Raw genomic sequence first — 16,197 nt, forward strand, 5'->3', positions numbered from 1 at the left:
GAGGTGCTTTGCTCCTACCACCCTCATTTTCCAGCTGGGAAAAGTGAGGGAGGGTAGCTGACTTAAATTTGATCATTCTCCAAAGCCCAAAAATACATCCTGAGCTGAATTTCTTCATTTCTAATTCCCAATCCTGGTGTTAACCACTAGCTAAGCTATTCCTAATTACCTCTCTGAAATCCTCCTCAGTTTCAAGAGAATTAAATATTCTCCAAATTGATGCTGTAATGTGAAAATGAGTAAGTGGGTTCCTGAACTCCCAAGTCCTTGTTCCTAGGGCAGAAATGCCTTGACTTTCTTACTGTCTCTGCCAGCACCTCATGTAGTCAAATTCCTAATTGCTTGTTATTTGAGTTAGAGCCCTCTGCCTTATTTTTCTAAGTCATCTTCTTAGCATGAATCTGTATTTTTGATCTTTAATTTTTGCTTGTCCTTTATGAGATAAATTCTAGTTCAGGTACAAAGAAGAAATTTCCTTTTGAAAAAGGGAATCTTTTTCCCTATTCAATGCTCCATAGCACAGGGATTGGAAAGTGAACCTGACTGTAAAGATATTTTTAATTCTTGAATTTTTTTTTTTTAAGTAAACCTGGAATTTCCAGTTGGGGAGCACTGGAAGGCAGCATGGTTAGAGATAGGAGGGACTGTCAGATTTCAGCACAGAGCTGCAGTCCAAACCACTGAGGATTTATGATGTGCATCAAGCAGGAGACAAGAATGACAGGATAAAAGACATGGTGCTATGACCTGCTTCACTGAAAGGGGCTCAGCAAGGCAGGGTATGGATTTTTTCCCTTTTTGAACTGAGTGTGTTCCAGGGAGGTCTCTTTGTCAGAGCCTGCAGCTGTCTAAAGGACAGTTTTAGAGAAAAGAAGAGCATAGGGGCTCATCAACAGCTTAATTCACACACTGAGGCCATTTCTCTACAGAAATATGAGTGATCCTGTTGTAGGTTCTGTGGGGTTCTGGCCTGCTTTTGATTCTGTCACACCAGGGTGGTTGGACAGCAGAGGGTTCCTGGGGCAGGGCTGGCTCTGCTGTGGGCAGTGAGCAGGGGGTGGGACATGACCTGGTGCTGCTGCATCCTGAGGAGGCTTGTGAGGATCCTCACAGTGCCCTGGGGAAACCTGCAGCTTCCACTGAGAGGGAAATGCCACAAATCACCCGATTTCTGTGCCCCAGCACCACTGAGGAGATGTGTTGTGGGCTGGGGCAGGAGCTCACGTTGTTGCTCCCTGTGTGAAGCTTGGGCAGTGGATAAACAAGGAAATTTGTGCTTCTGGGGAAGATAAAAGTCAAATACTGAGTGGGAAAGGGGAAAACAAATGTTTCAGGAAGCTGCCTGGCTCTGCAGAGGGTCCAGATTGGCACAATTCCATTGATTTTGTTCAGCTACTCCAGATGTTTACACTTTCTCAGCCTCTGAGGACACTGGACTGATCCCTCTGGGCTGTGTGAAACCCATGACTCCAGGCAGGGCTCAGGGTCCCAGGGTGAACAGCAGAAAATCCTTGGAGTGGGACAGATTCCTTTTGCCAGGAGCAAGGGAAGGAGTGAGGGTGACAAAGCAGCTCCAAACTCCCTCTCCCCAGAAAGCCTCAGCAAGTTTTTTGTGTTGTTCTCCTGATTTCATGACTCTCCTCAGATCCCTCCATTCCTCCACTCCTGGGGAAGCAGTGGTGTAGCCAGATGAGAAATACCAACAGCTCCTCTGTGTTTTCATGGAGAGAGCCCATGGGAGGAATATTTAACATTTAGGCAGTAAGTAGGGCTAATAGGAAATGCTAATTCACATTTCATTCTTTTGATCAGTGTATATTGAATGATAATTACGGTGATAGTACTTGGCACTTCTGTAGCACCTTTCATCTGGAGCTGTTAAAGTGTTCTGCCAATCTGAATGAATTCAGGCTTGCAGGCACTGGAGGGTTGCAATTTACCATAATGCCTCAAAATAAATGGGAAACTAAGGCCTGGGAGGATGATACCACTTTCCCCATCATTCAAAATCTGTATGAAACAGGGCTGTGTAGTACTGCTGCTGGTCATCTCATAAGAAACAAAACAACTCAAGGCATCACTATAAATGGGGAAAGTGGTTTAAACCAGCCAGGTGACTGACCTTTAGTCTCCAAAACATGTTTGTTTGGCATTTTTTGTGGTAATTTAACAATTCAATATGCACTCGTGTGCTCTGGTGTATTTTTGTTTGAATTCCTCCCACAAAGACAGAGAAACAATCTCAGATTCTCCCTGGATTTTTCAGCAGCATACTTGGATCCACATCCATTCTTTAGAGACTTCCATCTCCAAAGGATGATTCGAACAGAAATGTTCATTTCAAAGCTACTACAGGAAAACATTTGATATTGTTTCAGTCTCTTCCCAGGAAGCCCAAGTGCAAACAGCCTGGACTAATTGATAGGCTGTAGGGAGGCAAATGGACCTGACTGGTTTCATTTCTGTGGAATGAATGAGAGGCAGAAGGTAAACAAACAAAAGCTTCAATTTGTTTAAACCTCTGGGCACTGAAAGCTCTCACATTGCTGGTAGCACAGAGAAAAGAGGGCCATTAGAATATCCAACATGACAGTGTCCCTTTAATTTGTTTCTGGGTCACAGATAAAGAATTGTCCTGCAGATATGAAAGGTAGGATAATAAACACATTCCATTCTCCCTCTTTCAATAGCACTGACATTGTGCTTTCAGAAAACAAGTCAAAGAGTGGAAGGCATTATCTGAATCTCCTGGAGACTGGACGAGTGCCCATTGCATCAGGACCTTCATCTCTGAACTTCTTCTCTTGGGGATTTGTACTGCTTTAGCTCAGAGATATTCAGTATTTGCTTAAATGCTGAATTCATTGCACTGGAGTTCATAGAAATCTGTGTCATTGCCACAATCACCCTGAACAGTTTTCAATACATTTCTACCAAGTTTTGTTTCTGAAACAGATTTTTTTCCCCTAGTTTAGACTAGACACTTCTCCTTAATTGCCAGAATATATTTTGAGCCATAATTCCTTGTTTTTTCACTGCAGATGGTTCACATGGCACCTGTGGACTTTGGTAATAATGAAATCATGGGAGAGATGCCCCATCCCTGCTGGCAGTGATCTTGTCTGTGTTGTCACCCGTGGAGGTGGCTGAGCTTTAACAGACACGGAGGAGCTCATGGCCTTTGACTGCATTGTTTGGAAGTTGTTTTGGAGGTTTCTTCTTCCCCTCCAAACCTCAGTTTCTCCAGGTGGTGACACTGTTGTTCCAAAGCCAGTGCAGCTGCTCAGCACAGCAGGTCTGCTTCTGTGCTCTCCTGGTGACTGCAGGGACCCAGGACACTGCCGCTGCAGAACTTTCATTCCTGGCTCTGGGTGGAGCGCACATGGGAAGATGACATTGATTTCTAGATACTTTTTTCAAACTTTAGTTGCCATGGAAACAAGATTCCCTTTCTCCTCCGTGCTGTCACTTTTCCTGAGCACGGCACTCTGATAAGCAATAGGCTGTGTTTGTCCTCCCCACTCTCTTTTTCCCAGTGATATTCATGGCTCAGGCATCAAGGATAATTTGAGAGAGAGTGGGGAAGCTCTGCTGCTTCTCCTGAGGTGTTCAGGTGTTCCCAGGCCTGGCACTCTGCCAGAAATTTTCTTGTCTTTATCTTCCTCCATAATTACAGTGGATCATATCTTCCCTGCAACATTTTTCAAAGCACCAAGGAAATTAGCTCCAGAACTAATCATGTCTTTATTTCCTGGATGGCTCCGTGCAGTTCCCTACACGGCTCTGCAGAATGGGATTCACCTGAGCAGTGTAACCTGTCCCTGTCCCTGTCCCTGCCCTTGTCCCTCCCTTCATTCCTGCCTCTCACAAGGTCATCTCCATGGCATTCCCATGGTGGCACAGCCTGGACTGAGTACGGAAATTTACTTTACATTTCCCAAGGAGTCCCATGGAAAAGGGGAGGAGTGATGGGTACAGGTTGCTCCTGGCCAGAGAACATTCAGAGACAAAAAAGAAATTTTTTTTTTTTTGCTGTTCTTAGGGGGTGGAGGAGGAGACCTTCATCTCCCTTCCTGAGAAACAAGGGAGTGTCCCAGCTGGTGTGGCACTGGCTGTGACTGAGGGACACGGCTGGCCCTGCCCTCGGGGCCTCCAGGAACAAAGCCTTCCTTGATAATTAGCAATCAAGTCAAAAATGGTGAAGGAAGAAGTGAATGACACTTAAATCTGCCTGATAGAATTGAAATCTCCTGCGGGGTGGCAAAATTCTGCTTTAAAGATAGTAAATCCACTGCTAATAATTAGGCAAGAAATAGTGACTGCTAAGACCCAAAAATAGGATCTGTCACTTGCAATGTCTGTCTTATTATTTTGAGGGATAAACCAGCAGTGAACTTAATTTTTGCCTCCAGTTCCTGAAGGATATTCTTTTTGGTTTGTATCTTTCAATGTGAGTGTTTTAAGAGAATTGCCAATTGTGCTGCTTCACATCACCTTCCTCAGCACCTCAGCCCAAAATCAGACACAAAGTACGAGCTGAGGAGGGAAAGAAAAGGAGTAAAGGTGGAGAAAAAGAGCAGGGAGTAGTCTTGCCTTGGTTTTCATTTCTCTCTGAGCTTTCTTAATCAAAAAGCTCTCTGATCTGTGTGTTCTGAAGGATGGAGAAAGCATGAAAGCCAGGCTGGTACTCCTGGAAATATCATATGTCTGTTATATTTATCCTTCCATTGTAATTTTTCTCCCTTTTTCCAAAGCTATAAGTAGGAGGTGAATCAAACTGAAATAGTCATTTTCATAAATTCTGAGATGAGGATAAATGAACTTCATCTTCAGTATTTGCACAGTGTCTGGGAAGTGAGTTGTCTAGGGAGGTAGATAGGGGAAATGCAGGGCTGATGTATCATCTGAATTCCAGTTGGTATTCCCCACACCTTCACAAAAGTGAGCATTTTTGTTTGATTGCAGCTGTAATTATTGCTGAATACAAATGTTCCAATTTAAGCTGCAGAAATGTGGGGAAAGTCTTTGAAGCCAAGAGCATCTGCCTGGAACATGAGCTTCATATTTGAATGAGTAACTTTTACTACAAAATTACACAATGAATCCCTACATTCAAAAGATAATAATATTTTTTTTTACTCTAAACACATCATCTACCAACTGCTTTTTAAAATTTATTGGCTTGGCAGCTGGTTTTGTAGAAAATGTGTTACTAAAAGCACACAAGGTTTGTCAGTGAAAGTGAGGCAGCTTGGTGTTGGCACCTTCCTGCAGACTCAGAGCTGGCCATCAATACTGTGGAAAATGGGGTTCTCCCTTCCAGGATTTGCTCTGGCCCAGAGGTTTCAGGGGGAAGTGAGCAGGGAGATGCCTGACACAGCAGGACATGTGTGCTGCTCCAAGACCATACATCAAAGTAGGGAAAACAGGGATAAAACCCACTCATCAAGCAGTTTACTCTGTATCATACCCAAAAGTGGACTTTAAAAGGGAGCAGTAATGTAAAGAGATTTATGGAAATGGTTTGCCCCTCTCCCCTGTGTGTTTGTTGCTCATCCTGGTGAGCTCTGATACCTGTTTTACCAGGATTGGAGGGCTGGTGTAGGAATGAGCCCTTGAGCAGTAATCCTGGCTTTGCAGCTTATCTGGGCATAGTCAGTGTAGCAAATCACTTGGGCAGCTGTGCCTTCACACCCTCCCTCTGTGCCTGCCAAACCCTGCATTCTGACAGCATCTCCTACCTGCTCTGCCACCTCCACCAGCCTGCCCCCGTCCCCCCCTCCTTGGACAGTAAGCTTGTTGAAGCATGGATCTGCCTGGGGACTGGCTTTTAAAAGGCATATTCTCATTTCTGAGATTGGAAAGAATTAAATTAATCTCCTTTATAGGAAAAAGTACCTTTTTCCTGAAGTAGAAGAGCACAATGGTTGATGCCAACTATTCCTAGCCAGGTTTTGTGCCTGGTGTAATTGCAGTGAGCCCGGTGACCCGCTGGAGCTGAATGCTGCCCCACAGAAACTGCTCCAAAGTGCAGCTCTTGAGAGCTCCTGGGCTCCTTAGCCCTTGGCAGAACCCCAAGGGACCTGGAGCAGGATGTTTCTGAGTTTGGATACAGCAGACTTTCCTCTGGGCTGGGGACTCCGTTGTGCCTGTTAAACATGGAAACTGTTCCTTCCCTTGAAATCCTCCTGCAGGTGCCATCCTGGCCTGGTGTCCCCGCGTCAGGCTGTCCCCAGTTCTGCTGTCTTTAGGTGGATCACTGGGTTTGCTCTTCAAGGTTACTTGCATTCTCCCTGTGTCTCTGTTTCTGCATCTTTCATCCCTGATTGCTCAATTACCCTTCTCCTTCCTTCCCAAGGAATATTTATCTGTCTTGTTGGGATGTGAAATGTTGACAGTTTGATAATTACAGAACTGGGAGCAAATAATCCAGAGCAGTGTGGGTTTGTTTTAATAGGAGAACAAAAGAACCCAAATTGAAGAACCAAGTTATCCCTGAATAACAACAACTGTTGAAGTGTGGTTGTCATCTGGGTTCTTCCTGACACTTGAATTCCTTCATCCTTTATTAATGTCCCACCTGTTCCCTGTCCATGTTCCATGGAAGTCATCAGTGCTAATTGGAGAATCCAGACCCAGACTTCCCAAGGTTTCTCTTACTTTACCAAAGGCTGGGAAGGAAATCTTCCCAGAAGAGAAGAGGAAGAGAGTGAAATTCCGCAAAGAAGCAGTTAGCTGAAAATATCAGGGAGAATGTCCAGAACTGAGAGCTGCCAGTCCATGGAATTCTCTGTCCAGGGCAGTGGGAGAAGACTCCATGACCAAGGCAGTTTCAACAAGATAGGTAAAATCTTTATGAAAATGGAGTTCAAGCAGCAATCCTTTATTGGCCAGAGGTGGGAAAGAGATGAGGTTTTGTGTGTTAATGTGTTCTGTTACTGCTGCTTCTCTGTGATTTGCTGATACTCACATGTGTGAGATTTGCCACATTCATAATTAACCCCCAGTGCCTCTCATTTGATGTAATTCCAGCTTTCCTGACCTGGCCAGACCCACACTGTCCCCTGGGTGACCTGGGGGACATCAGTGCATCTTCATCTGATTTTTCAGCTGTGCTGAGCTGTGTGTTTGCAATGACACTGCAGATCTGATTCATCTCTGGCCATGGCAGGGCAGTGTTGCTAAGCAGCGTTTACAACATGAGCTGCTTCTCACATTCTGGGGCTGCTCCATGGCCTGGCTCCCAGACAGCTCCTCTCATGATCCTGAGTGCTGGATCCCCATGTCTATCCTCTAACAAGAGCATGGGTCTGACCACAGAGTGTGGAGCAGCAGGATTGGAGTTTTTGTTGCTAGTTACCTCTGGCCATGCAATGGATTTGCAGCTATTTTGTCATTCCTTTGGGATTTAGCCTAATTCCAAGACACTTCTGTCTCAGAGGGGCTTTCCTTACCCCTTTAGAATAAGGTTTTAGGGTGGTGGTTCCTTGTTCCTAATGAGATATCAGGGGAAGTTTAGAGGAGATACTGGGAATTTTTTTTCATGGAAAGGATTGTCCAGTGCTGGAACAGCTGCCCAGGGGAGTGGGGGAGTCACCATCCCTGGAAGTGGATGTGGCACCTGTGGTTCAGTGGTGACCAGGGTGGTGCTCCTGGGTTGATAGCTGGAATTGATGATGTTAAAGGTATTTTCCAACCTTAACAATTCCATGATTCTCTGATCTGCTTCTGCCTTTAGGGCTCACAGTGTGACTGGGAACAGTCCTGAGAGTCATCAAATTAAATGAAGAAAGAGATTGAGGAACTCTGCACCCACATAAAGAGTCATGGATTCAGGAGAACACACCTTAATGTGTGGGTGCACTTCTAGGTCCAGAGAGGATAAACTCTCTTGGTTTTCCCTTGAAGTTCACATCTCTCCTGCTCCACAGACTTTGGGAGGCTGTTTCTCTCCTTCTCCCTTTCCCTGGGATTGCATTGGGCAGATCTTCAGAGCAAGCTGGGGTTTGCCATGTAAACAGGATGTGGAGGTGTTAGTTGTTAAACTTGCAAAAGTGTCATTTCCTGAGGTTTCTGCAGGTTTCTCATAAGTTTGGGGGTGTCTTCAGCCTCAGGCTTGACACTCTCTTGCCTCCCATGTGCCCAAGTTCAAACCAGCCCCATGCAGGCCTCGTGTATCCTGGAAATGCACTTTTTGGGAAGGGAATTCCACAGGGGCCATGTGCTCAATCACCTGCACATAGCCCTCCATCACACCTGGCAGCAGCAGAGCTGCAGGATGGCAAAGCAACTTACAATGCCAAAGTTCAAATCAAAAATAGCTGGCAGAAATAAATGATATATGAAGTGTTTGAGGGGCTACAGACACTTCCAGCCCTGTGCCTCTAACACTGAACAAATGAAAAATATTTGATCCATAAAGGTCAGTGCTGTACAGAAATTCTCTTCCTGCCCTGCTTCAGTGCCAGGGACCACTCAGGGGATTATTTCTATTCTTGGGCTTCCCAGAGACACAAATGGTGCCTAAACTCACCCTCAGGGCTCTTTTGGGCTCTGCATTCCTGGGGTAGCTCAATGCAGTCCTGTTCTAACAGAGAGAAGGGTAAAATTGTGCACATAGATGTCCTTAGCTTGTAACAAATGGTATCAGATGTTCCCCAAAAAAACGTTTCTCTTTTATTTTGCAAGCTGGGACTAACATTGGTAATTGTAGAAATGGGTAAACTCACTTGTTTGGAACATTTATGGCTATAAAAGGATGCTTAGTGTTGGCACAGCTCTACTTGTTTCACAAATACAAATATTAATTATCCATTCAGTGGAGCCTCAATAAGAGGGTATTTCCATGTGCTGTGCAGGAAGAGAAAAACACCCAAACTAATTCCAGAATTAAATTCAATTTAATTTAAAAAATAAAAATTGTAAAGCTCAGAATAAGGATGGGTCTGGTAGTAAAGTTTTACTCCCAGTTTTATACCTTATCCCTGACATAGCAGGACACATGGAGACCTGGGGTGAAAGGCTGCACTGCACACTTGTACTCACAGCAAACACTTATTTATAGCAGTTTCCTTATGATGAGTAGTGAAAAAAATCCTAATGTCCTCTCATGTTCCCCAGAGTTGAGATTTGCTTGAACTAAAACAAAAAGATGTGGAAAAACTAGAAAAATAACCCCATCTGTTCAGTAGTTCCTGTGATCTGCCTTTGTAGGGGTTGTTCTCTGTGGGTTTGGGGTAAGAGAAGCCAGGTCTGTGTCTGTGCTCCTGTCTGAGCATCCCAGTGCCCCCCCAGTGCCCCCCCAGAGCCCAGGCCAGACCCTCACTCTGCCCCAGCCTCTCCCTGTTTTCCTGGCTTAGAGAGCACGGGGAGCTGCCAGGACTCCTCCAAAGAAAGCTGCTCGTGAGGCATCCAGCCTGATTTATTGATGTATCATTTTTAAAATTTCATCTCTATTGTGTTTCCATGGTGCTGAATTTTTACCTTTATAACTTTATCCTATGGGTTCTCTGTGAGTGAACATTATTGGTGTGGGAGTCAGCTCCAGACACAAGACTTGCATCATTACTTTATGTTTAATAAAACAGGAGCTCCAGATTTTGCTGTCATTAACACTCTGCTCAGTTTTGTCCCCCTCCCTTTTTCTCTCTCCTTTCTAATTTTTTTTTCGTGTTGCCCCAGGGCGTGTGGAATTCTACAGTTCCTGCATCTTAAAGGCATATGGTGCTGATGGGTTTGCACATATGCTTTAAAAGTATTATAATACCAAAAATATTCAAACATTATAATAGAATATAGGATTATTTCCAGGTTCTAGAGTAATTGAAAAGGTCAAATTTTATAAGGAAGAAAAATGTAAATGAGAGTCCCACCTTTCTCAGTCTGCAGTGAGATGATGGCATTGGATTTTGGGTTTGTGAAATATGTAAGAAAAGAGCTCAAATCACAGCAGATTTAATTGTGCTGTTTTGAATGGTGCCATCCTGTTTTAGCTGAAGTTGCTGTGGTTGTGATTAAGCCGTTCCTCAAAAGGATTTGTTTTGTTTTCTTCTGCCTTCCTTTTTTGTGTCTTATTATGACTTCAGTCAGCTCTTGTGATTAGAGCGATTGTACTCCGGGCTTGGAGATGTCAGAGGCAAAACAGCAGAAACAAAGCAAGAAAAGCAACGCCCTTGCCCTTGAAAAGTGAAATCAGTGCTCGCTGGGAGCTCTGTGTGTTCCCAGAGAAGCTGTGGCTGCCCTGGATCCCTGGGAGTGTCCCAGGCCTGGCTTGGGACACCCCCAGGACGGGGCTTGGAGCACCCTGGGGTAGTGGGAGGTGTCCCTGCCGTGGCAGGGGTGGCACTGGGTGCTGTTGGAGGTCCTCCCAAGCCAAACCACTCTGTGATTCCATGGTTCACACCTTTTTCTTGCCAGGCTTGATGAGTTCTGTGCCACATTGCTCTGTGGGCTTTCAGGGATTGCATGGGGCTGTACTCTGGACCACAATGATTGTCTCTAAAGAGCCTAAAAGATCTCCTCTTGCTCAGACCTTAGGCTGTGCAGGGATGAATTTATATAGCTGGTACCTCTGCTCCCATTGTAATAGATATTTCAAGGTTTATTCTAGCTGAAGGGATTCTTGGGCTCTGCAGATTTCTATTTTTTATCATTTCATAGAGACTATTAACTTCTGAATGAAACCTTTCTCAGTTACTAGTTTAATCTTTGCTACGATATTTTTACTGGTGGTGAATGCTGCCCACACACAGGAAGACACAATTCTGCCCTAGACAGCTCTCAGTATAAACTTTAAAGTGTATAAAGAACATGCATGCAAAGGGCAGCACTTTAATTGCTGGAAGTGCCAAGAATGCAGCTCAGCTAGAGGAACAGGCAATGCTCAGAGGGTGGGATTAGCCTTGTTTGTCTGGAGATCAGAATCAAATGTTGTTTAAAGTCATAAATGAAGAAGAAATGGATCATGTCCTTATGATCTCACTAGGAAAGCTCGACGGTCACACCCCAGGTCAGAATCTCTTTCTTGTATTTTCACAGACAAACTTCTCTCTTTTTTTCTTACCCCACCTAAAAATTACAGAAGGTATTAATTCACACATTAGGCTTTTCTGATCTCTGGTGTGCACTGTGGAGGTGCAAAGTATCACTCTAGCAGCATAATTTATCAGCATTAAAATCTCTGACATCTCATTCTCCCAAGGAAGCTGGCAATGAAAATGGAAAATGGCTCTGTGTGATCTCCTTCTGGTGGCAACAAATGTAAAAACAATGGCAAACAGAAGAAAAGCAATGTCCTGCTACAGCCCTAAATTCTAATTTCCAAATCCTGCATGAATCACGGAACAGTTGTGGAGATGTGGAATACACAACTGAGGAAGAAAAATGTCACCGCTGGTTGTAGAAGACATTTGGGTTTTTCTTTATCAATGCCCTGTCCAGAGCTCAAAGCTATTCCTGGATTGAAGAAGGGGCTTGATAAAATGAGGACATATTTGTGGGTGGGCTGGCAGTGGTTAAGGAACTCCAATCTCTCATTCCTGGGCCAGAACCTTCTCACCAGAAGAGTTTAGGGCAATATCAGCTGCTTGGCCAGTCGTGTACTTTGGATTTTCCCTTCACTGCTAATACTGGCCAGGGTCCACAGCAGGCAGCCAGGGCCTGGTCCAGTCAGAGGAACAAGAGCATGGGGAGTTGATAGGTGAGTGTGGGGCTGATAGCACAGTGATACCATGAGTGTGGGGCTGATACCACAGTGATACCATGAGTAGGAGGCTGGCTAAGGTCTGAGGACTGAGGGAAATATCTTAACAATGCTTTAGATAATGCAAATCCTCAAATTTGCTTTTCACAGCCATGTTTCTCTGTACTATAAAATTCTCTAAAGGTATTTCTCAGGGACAGAACCCTTTTGAAAAGGCCTTTGTTATCTCCCACGTTGGCTTTGTGCAGCATGACAGAGTGTACAATGTGATGGCCTGTGTTTATACCTCCTGCTATTTTGAGTCATGCAAATAGCTCCCAGAGAAATATTCAGTCCACACAGATGCATGTTACATAGCTCGTTTGTAAGTAAAGTGGCACTTGATAAATGTGAAACACCTTTGGTTATCTAGATGTTTGAAATTCTTGGTGCACTTACGAACAGGGAAGTCACTTCCATAATAAGAGCCACACAGAGTGCCCAGGGAGATTTTGCAGCTTGAGAAAGACATAATGTGAGCGTGAATATCCGAGGTGGGGAAGGAGTGTTTAAATGGCACGAGCAAATGACAGGCTCCATGGAAGTTGGACTGTGATTATCGCCCTGCAAGACGTATTAAAGATATTCATTTGTAAAAGTGAGCTGCTAAGGATCCATTCCTGTATGCTGAGTGGAGAAACTCCTGAGGCTCCTGCCTGGAGCAGAGGGTGTGCTGTGGGCATGGCTGGGATGCTGCTCTGGTACTCTCACACGTGTCAGAATCTGGGCTTGATCCGTGGATATTTTCCACCCTTTCCTGGGGCTGGGGAAGGGAAGCGATATGTGCAGAACCTCAGTTCTGCAGGGATTGCTGAGCTGTTCATGTGGAGCTATCTGTTTCTTTAGTGTGATGGTCCATAGAAGGAACACGCCATCATGCTTTGCCCCAAAATCCTGGTTTCTCTTTAAAATGCCCCCCACTTTTCCTGGCCAAAGTGCTTGACCCTCTCGCCCCGTTCTCACACACTGCAGATGCTGGCCAGCACAGTAGTATTATGCTTTTATTGCCTTATTTAGCGGAGAGATTAAATGTAATGTTCAGATTATGTAGAACATTAACTCCTAACAATAAGCAAATAACACATTAGAAGCTTTGCTATGAAAACGTTCGGTGCTGGCTCTGCTGTGGAGCTCTCCGGGAGCCGTGACTTATGTTCCGTGAGGGAGGAGGCTCGGCGGGGAAGGAACGAGCCGGGGTCTCTTCCCGAAGGTGGTGCCTGTACCCCGAGCCCACAGGCGGTGTCAGGACGGGCTTTATGGAGCTCCATCCATGGAGCCGAAGCAGCTGAGCCCGGCTGTGCGGGATCCGGGCGGTTCCGAGCAGGTAAAACGGAGCTGCCGTGCCCGTGTGCCCGGCGTGGGTGGCGTCTGCGCTGGGGCGGCCGGAGCCGCGGCCATCCCCTGCTCCCGTCAGAGCCGCCATGTGCCAGTCTCGTCTTTCAGACGGGATTTTTATGGGAGCTGATGGTTGCCAGGGCAACGGAGGCTTCGGGGAGTCTGGCGCGCCGCAGCCGCGGCCGGGAGCGCCGGGAGCAGATGTTGGCTGACGCCGGGCGCTGCCAGCGCCGCTCATGCGGGAGCTGCCGAGGACGCTGTGCCCGGGCGGCTCCGCTGCCGCTGCCCGCTCCCCTCTGCCTTGTAATTTAGTATTCTTGTCTCACCCCACAGGGGTTCCTCAGCCGTCGGCTTAAAGGCTCCATCAAAAGGACAAAGAGCCAACCGAAGCTCGATAGGAACAGCAGCTTCCGGCACATTTTACCTGGCTTCAGGAGTGTGGACCATGAAAGGTAAGGGGACGCTTCGCGGAGGGTGTGGGGAGAGAGGAGGATATTGATTTTTCCAGTTCTTGTTAAGATCTTGCTTATCTTATTCAGAGCAAGGGCTGCATCTCTGATAGAAGCAGACTTGGTTAATTGCAAGAGAGGGGTAGTTTTAATTTGTTGTTGTGGGTACGGTGCAAGCCCTCCCTTTTCAGGTTAAATTCCAGGTGCGGAGAAGCCTGAATGCTCTTTCTCTTCCCCAATAAATCCTAAATTGAGGCACCGGCATATAAATAGCAGAGAGATGCAGCAGCCAGAGCCGACTGATGCAGGTGAGGGAGGGAGGGAGGGATGCTCCCGCACTGGACTGCACCGATCACAACTGGGTTACACACGGTAGGAACAATGCCGTGGAACAATAACAACCATAATCTCCCCAAATCCCCGTCTCCCCCTCACACACGTCCGTGTCCATCCCGCCTTGTCTGCCGTCATTACACGGAGATGGAGCCGGCGTGTGGCCGGAGCTGCTGCTTCTGCCCGAGCCATGACAGGAGCTCAGCCCAGGAGGGATGTGTTGCAGGAAATGTGCAGATGGATCTGATAAAGCATTTCACGTGGGATGGCCAGTATTGGAGCAAATTGCAAGTAAAATAGAAGAGAAATGCGATCTTTGAGATTCTTCAGCTGGTTAGAAAGTAGAACAGCTCTTTAGTGGATTTGTGTGTATTTATGTCTGTGTAGATTGTTAGCATGAGCGTGAGACAGGCACCGTTCAAGGTAAATTCATGTGTAAATTCACATGCAGATCAAGGTCATGGTTGGGGAAGACAGATTCCTTTACCAACCACAAACCAGTGGTTTGCTTCCAAAAGGTAGATCTTTCCACCTTACACAAATCATTTTGGGGAGTGACAGAAATATTGAAGTGCTAGGAAAAGTGTGTCTGAAAATTCCTCCAGGCTGGACCTGATGTAACCAGTTCGGAGCAGAGCAGTTTAATACACCAGGATGGTACTTGAGAACCCATTGAGTAAATGCTTCACTTTGAAAAGCAATGACAGCTTACTTTGTTTTAGCTGTACTTATTCATTGGAGGGGGCATGAGCTTTTGAAGCTCACAAACAACAATTGTCAATCTGGATTTTTCCTTACCTGACCTACTGCAGCCTCCTAAGCTTTTTTCTTCTGGATTCTGCAAGTGAAATGACTGTGCTGGTTAGTGCCGAGTAAGATTTCAGGGATTACTAGCTGGGCAGACAGAGTTGGTTTGATTCCTGTGCTGCAGTTTTCCCAAACGTTCGAAGTAGGGCACTGTGTTCCAGAGGGAAGCGAGCGGAGCCGGCTGGCCGGGAATGTGCCACCGGTGCTGCTGATTGCTCCAAGAACAGGCACATTAGGCAAGGTTTCCCTTCTACCTGCATGACTTTTGTTTCGTTTGTGACTTGGCAGGATAGGACATGGGAATTAACTGTTCTGGCCGGCCCTGCAGCCAGAGTCATTTTCCCAAATTAAGCCTTGTCATTTCCCTGCCCTCCCAGCACAGCAGCCCGGGAGCTGGCTGGGCTTCCCACACCCAGATGTACTGCAAGTTCTCCTTAAAGAGGCTCGGGGAATCCTGTAGTGCATTTGCAGTGTAGAGCTTGAAGGGTGGATTAGAGGAGAAGTGGCACTCGGCAGCCTCGAATAACCAAGGATTTGCTTATATGAGTATGAGAAACTGAAAATGAATTATGCCTTCATGATACCCGAGACCAGACCTTCTGTTAGGCAGGCATCTCTCAAAAATGCATTTCCTCTATGATGCAGTCATCCCTGAGCTGCAGGACACTGGGACTCAGAGGTTTTTGACAGCAGGCTCTTCGTCCCTTGCTGCCATGGCAGTGTCACATCTGTCAGGTGAGCAGGAGTCCTCTGCAGGAGAGCTTGGCCTTAGGGACTGTTGCTCTCAGAGAGGTGAAAGCAAAGCAGCAGCTGGGCCTCTCAGTCATGCAGCGAGGCTTTGGTTACAGAAGATAATTTTATCTTTCTGAACATTCCCATCCCATTGTATGTGCACAATGTATATGAAAGAGCTCAGGTCTCTCAGATCATTCTCATGCATTTGCTGCTGTGCTTTTCTTGCTTGTAATCCAAGAACTGTTCCAGAGAAGCATTTGGTATTGGAATATTCACCTCTTAAATATTTGATTCTTGACTCCATCTTGTATCGAAGCTGATTGTTCAGGAGCCACTCCTCTGCTCGTGGAAGTCACCATTGTAACAGTGCTCTGCTCTGGAGCGTGGGCCAGTTCTTGTGGGAATGCCACAGCAAAATGAATAGTGCAGTAAATTCAGTCAAAACACTCCAGGTTGAAATATTGAGCTGGAGTAGATGGTAAATGCTTCTGTTACATGGCTTCTTTGTATCTAAATTGGGACTCTTGCTGCCTCTTAGTTCCTTTTTTCCCCCCTTCCTTGCATGTCCTGTTTATCCTGCAGATGAATTTTTTAAATACATGAACTGTGCACATGCATGTTCAGGCAGATAGTAACACGGATGTGGTTTGTGTGTGGGGCAGAGAATGTAAACAAATACACTTCACTGAATTACTGTGGGGTTCACAGGGATGGATTTGGCCAAATTTTGCCAGTCTTGTGTGTACTGGTTTTTTTCCTGTTACAGTAACAGTAATACAATTACTGATAGTAAAAGAA

The 16,197-nt window shown here is 45.8% G+C and overlaps 1 protein-coding gene across 6 annotated transcripts in view; it reads left to right on the forward strand.

Moving 5' to 3' along the window:
- LOC121337134 (DAB2 interacting protein) overlaps positions 1-16,197 on the forward strand; it is a 158,563-nt gene that overhangs the window by 51,895 nt on the left and 90,471 nt on the right. For all 6 annotated transcript variants that reach the window (XM_041407005.1, XM_041407007.1, XM_041407002.1 and 3 more), the window contains exon 3: positions 13,409-13,527. In XM_041407005.1, the coding sequence (XP_041262939.1) occupies positions 13,409-13,527 (119 nt within the window). The remainder of the gene's footprint in view (positions 1-13,408; positions 13,528-16,197) is intronic.

The sequence above is a fragment of the Onychostruthus taczanowskii genome, unplaced genomic scaffold (genome assembly GCF_017590055.1).
Source record: "Onychostruthus taczanowskii isolate IOZ18803 unplaced genomic scaffold, ASM1759005v1 scaffold25, whole genome shotgun sequence".
Lineage (NCBI taxonomy): Eukaryota > Metazoa > Chordata > Aves > Passeriformes > Passeridae > Onychostruthus > Onychostruthus taczanowskii.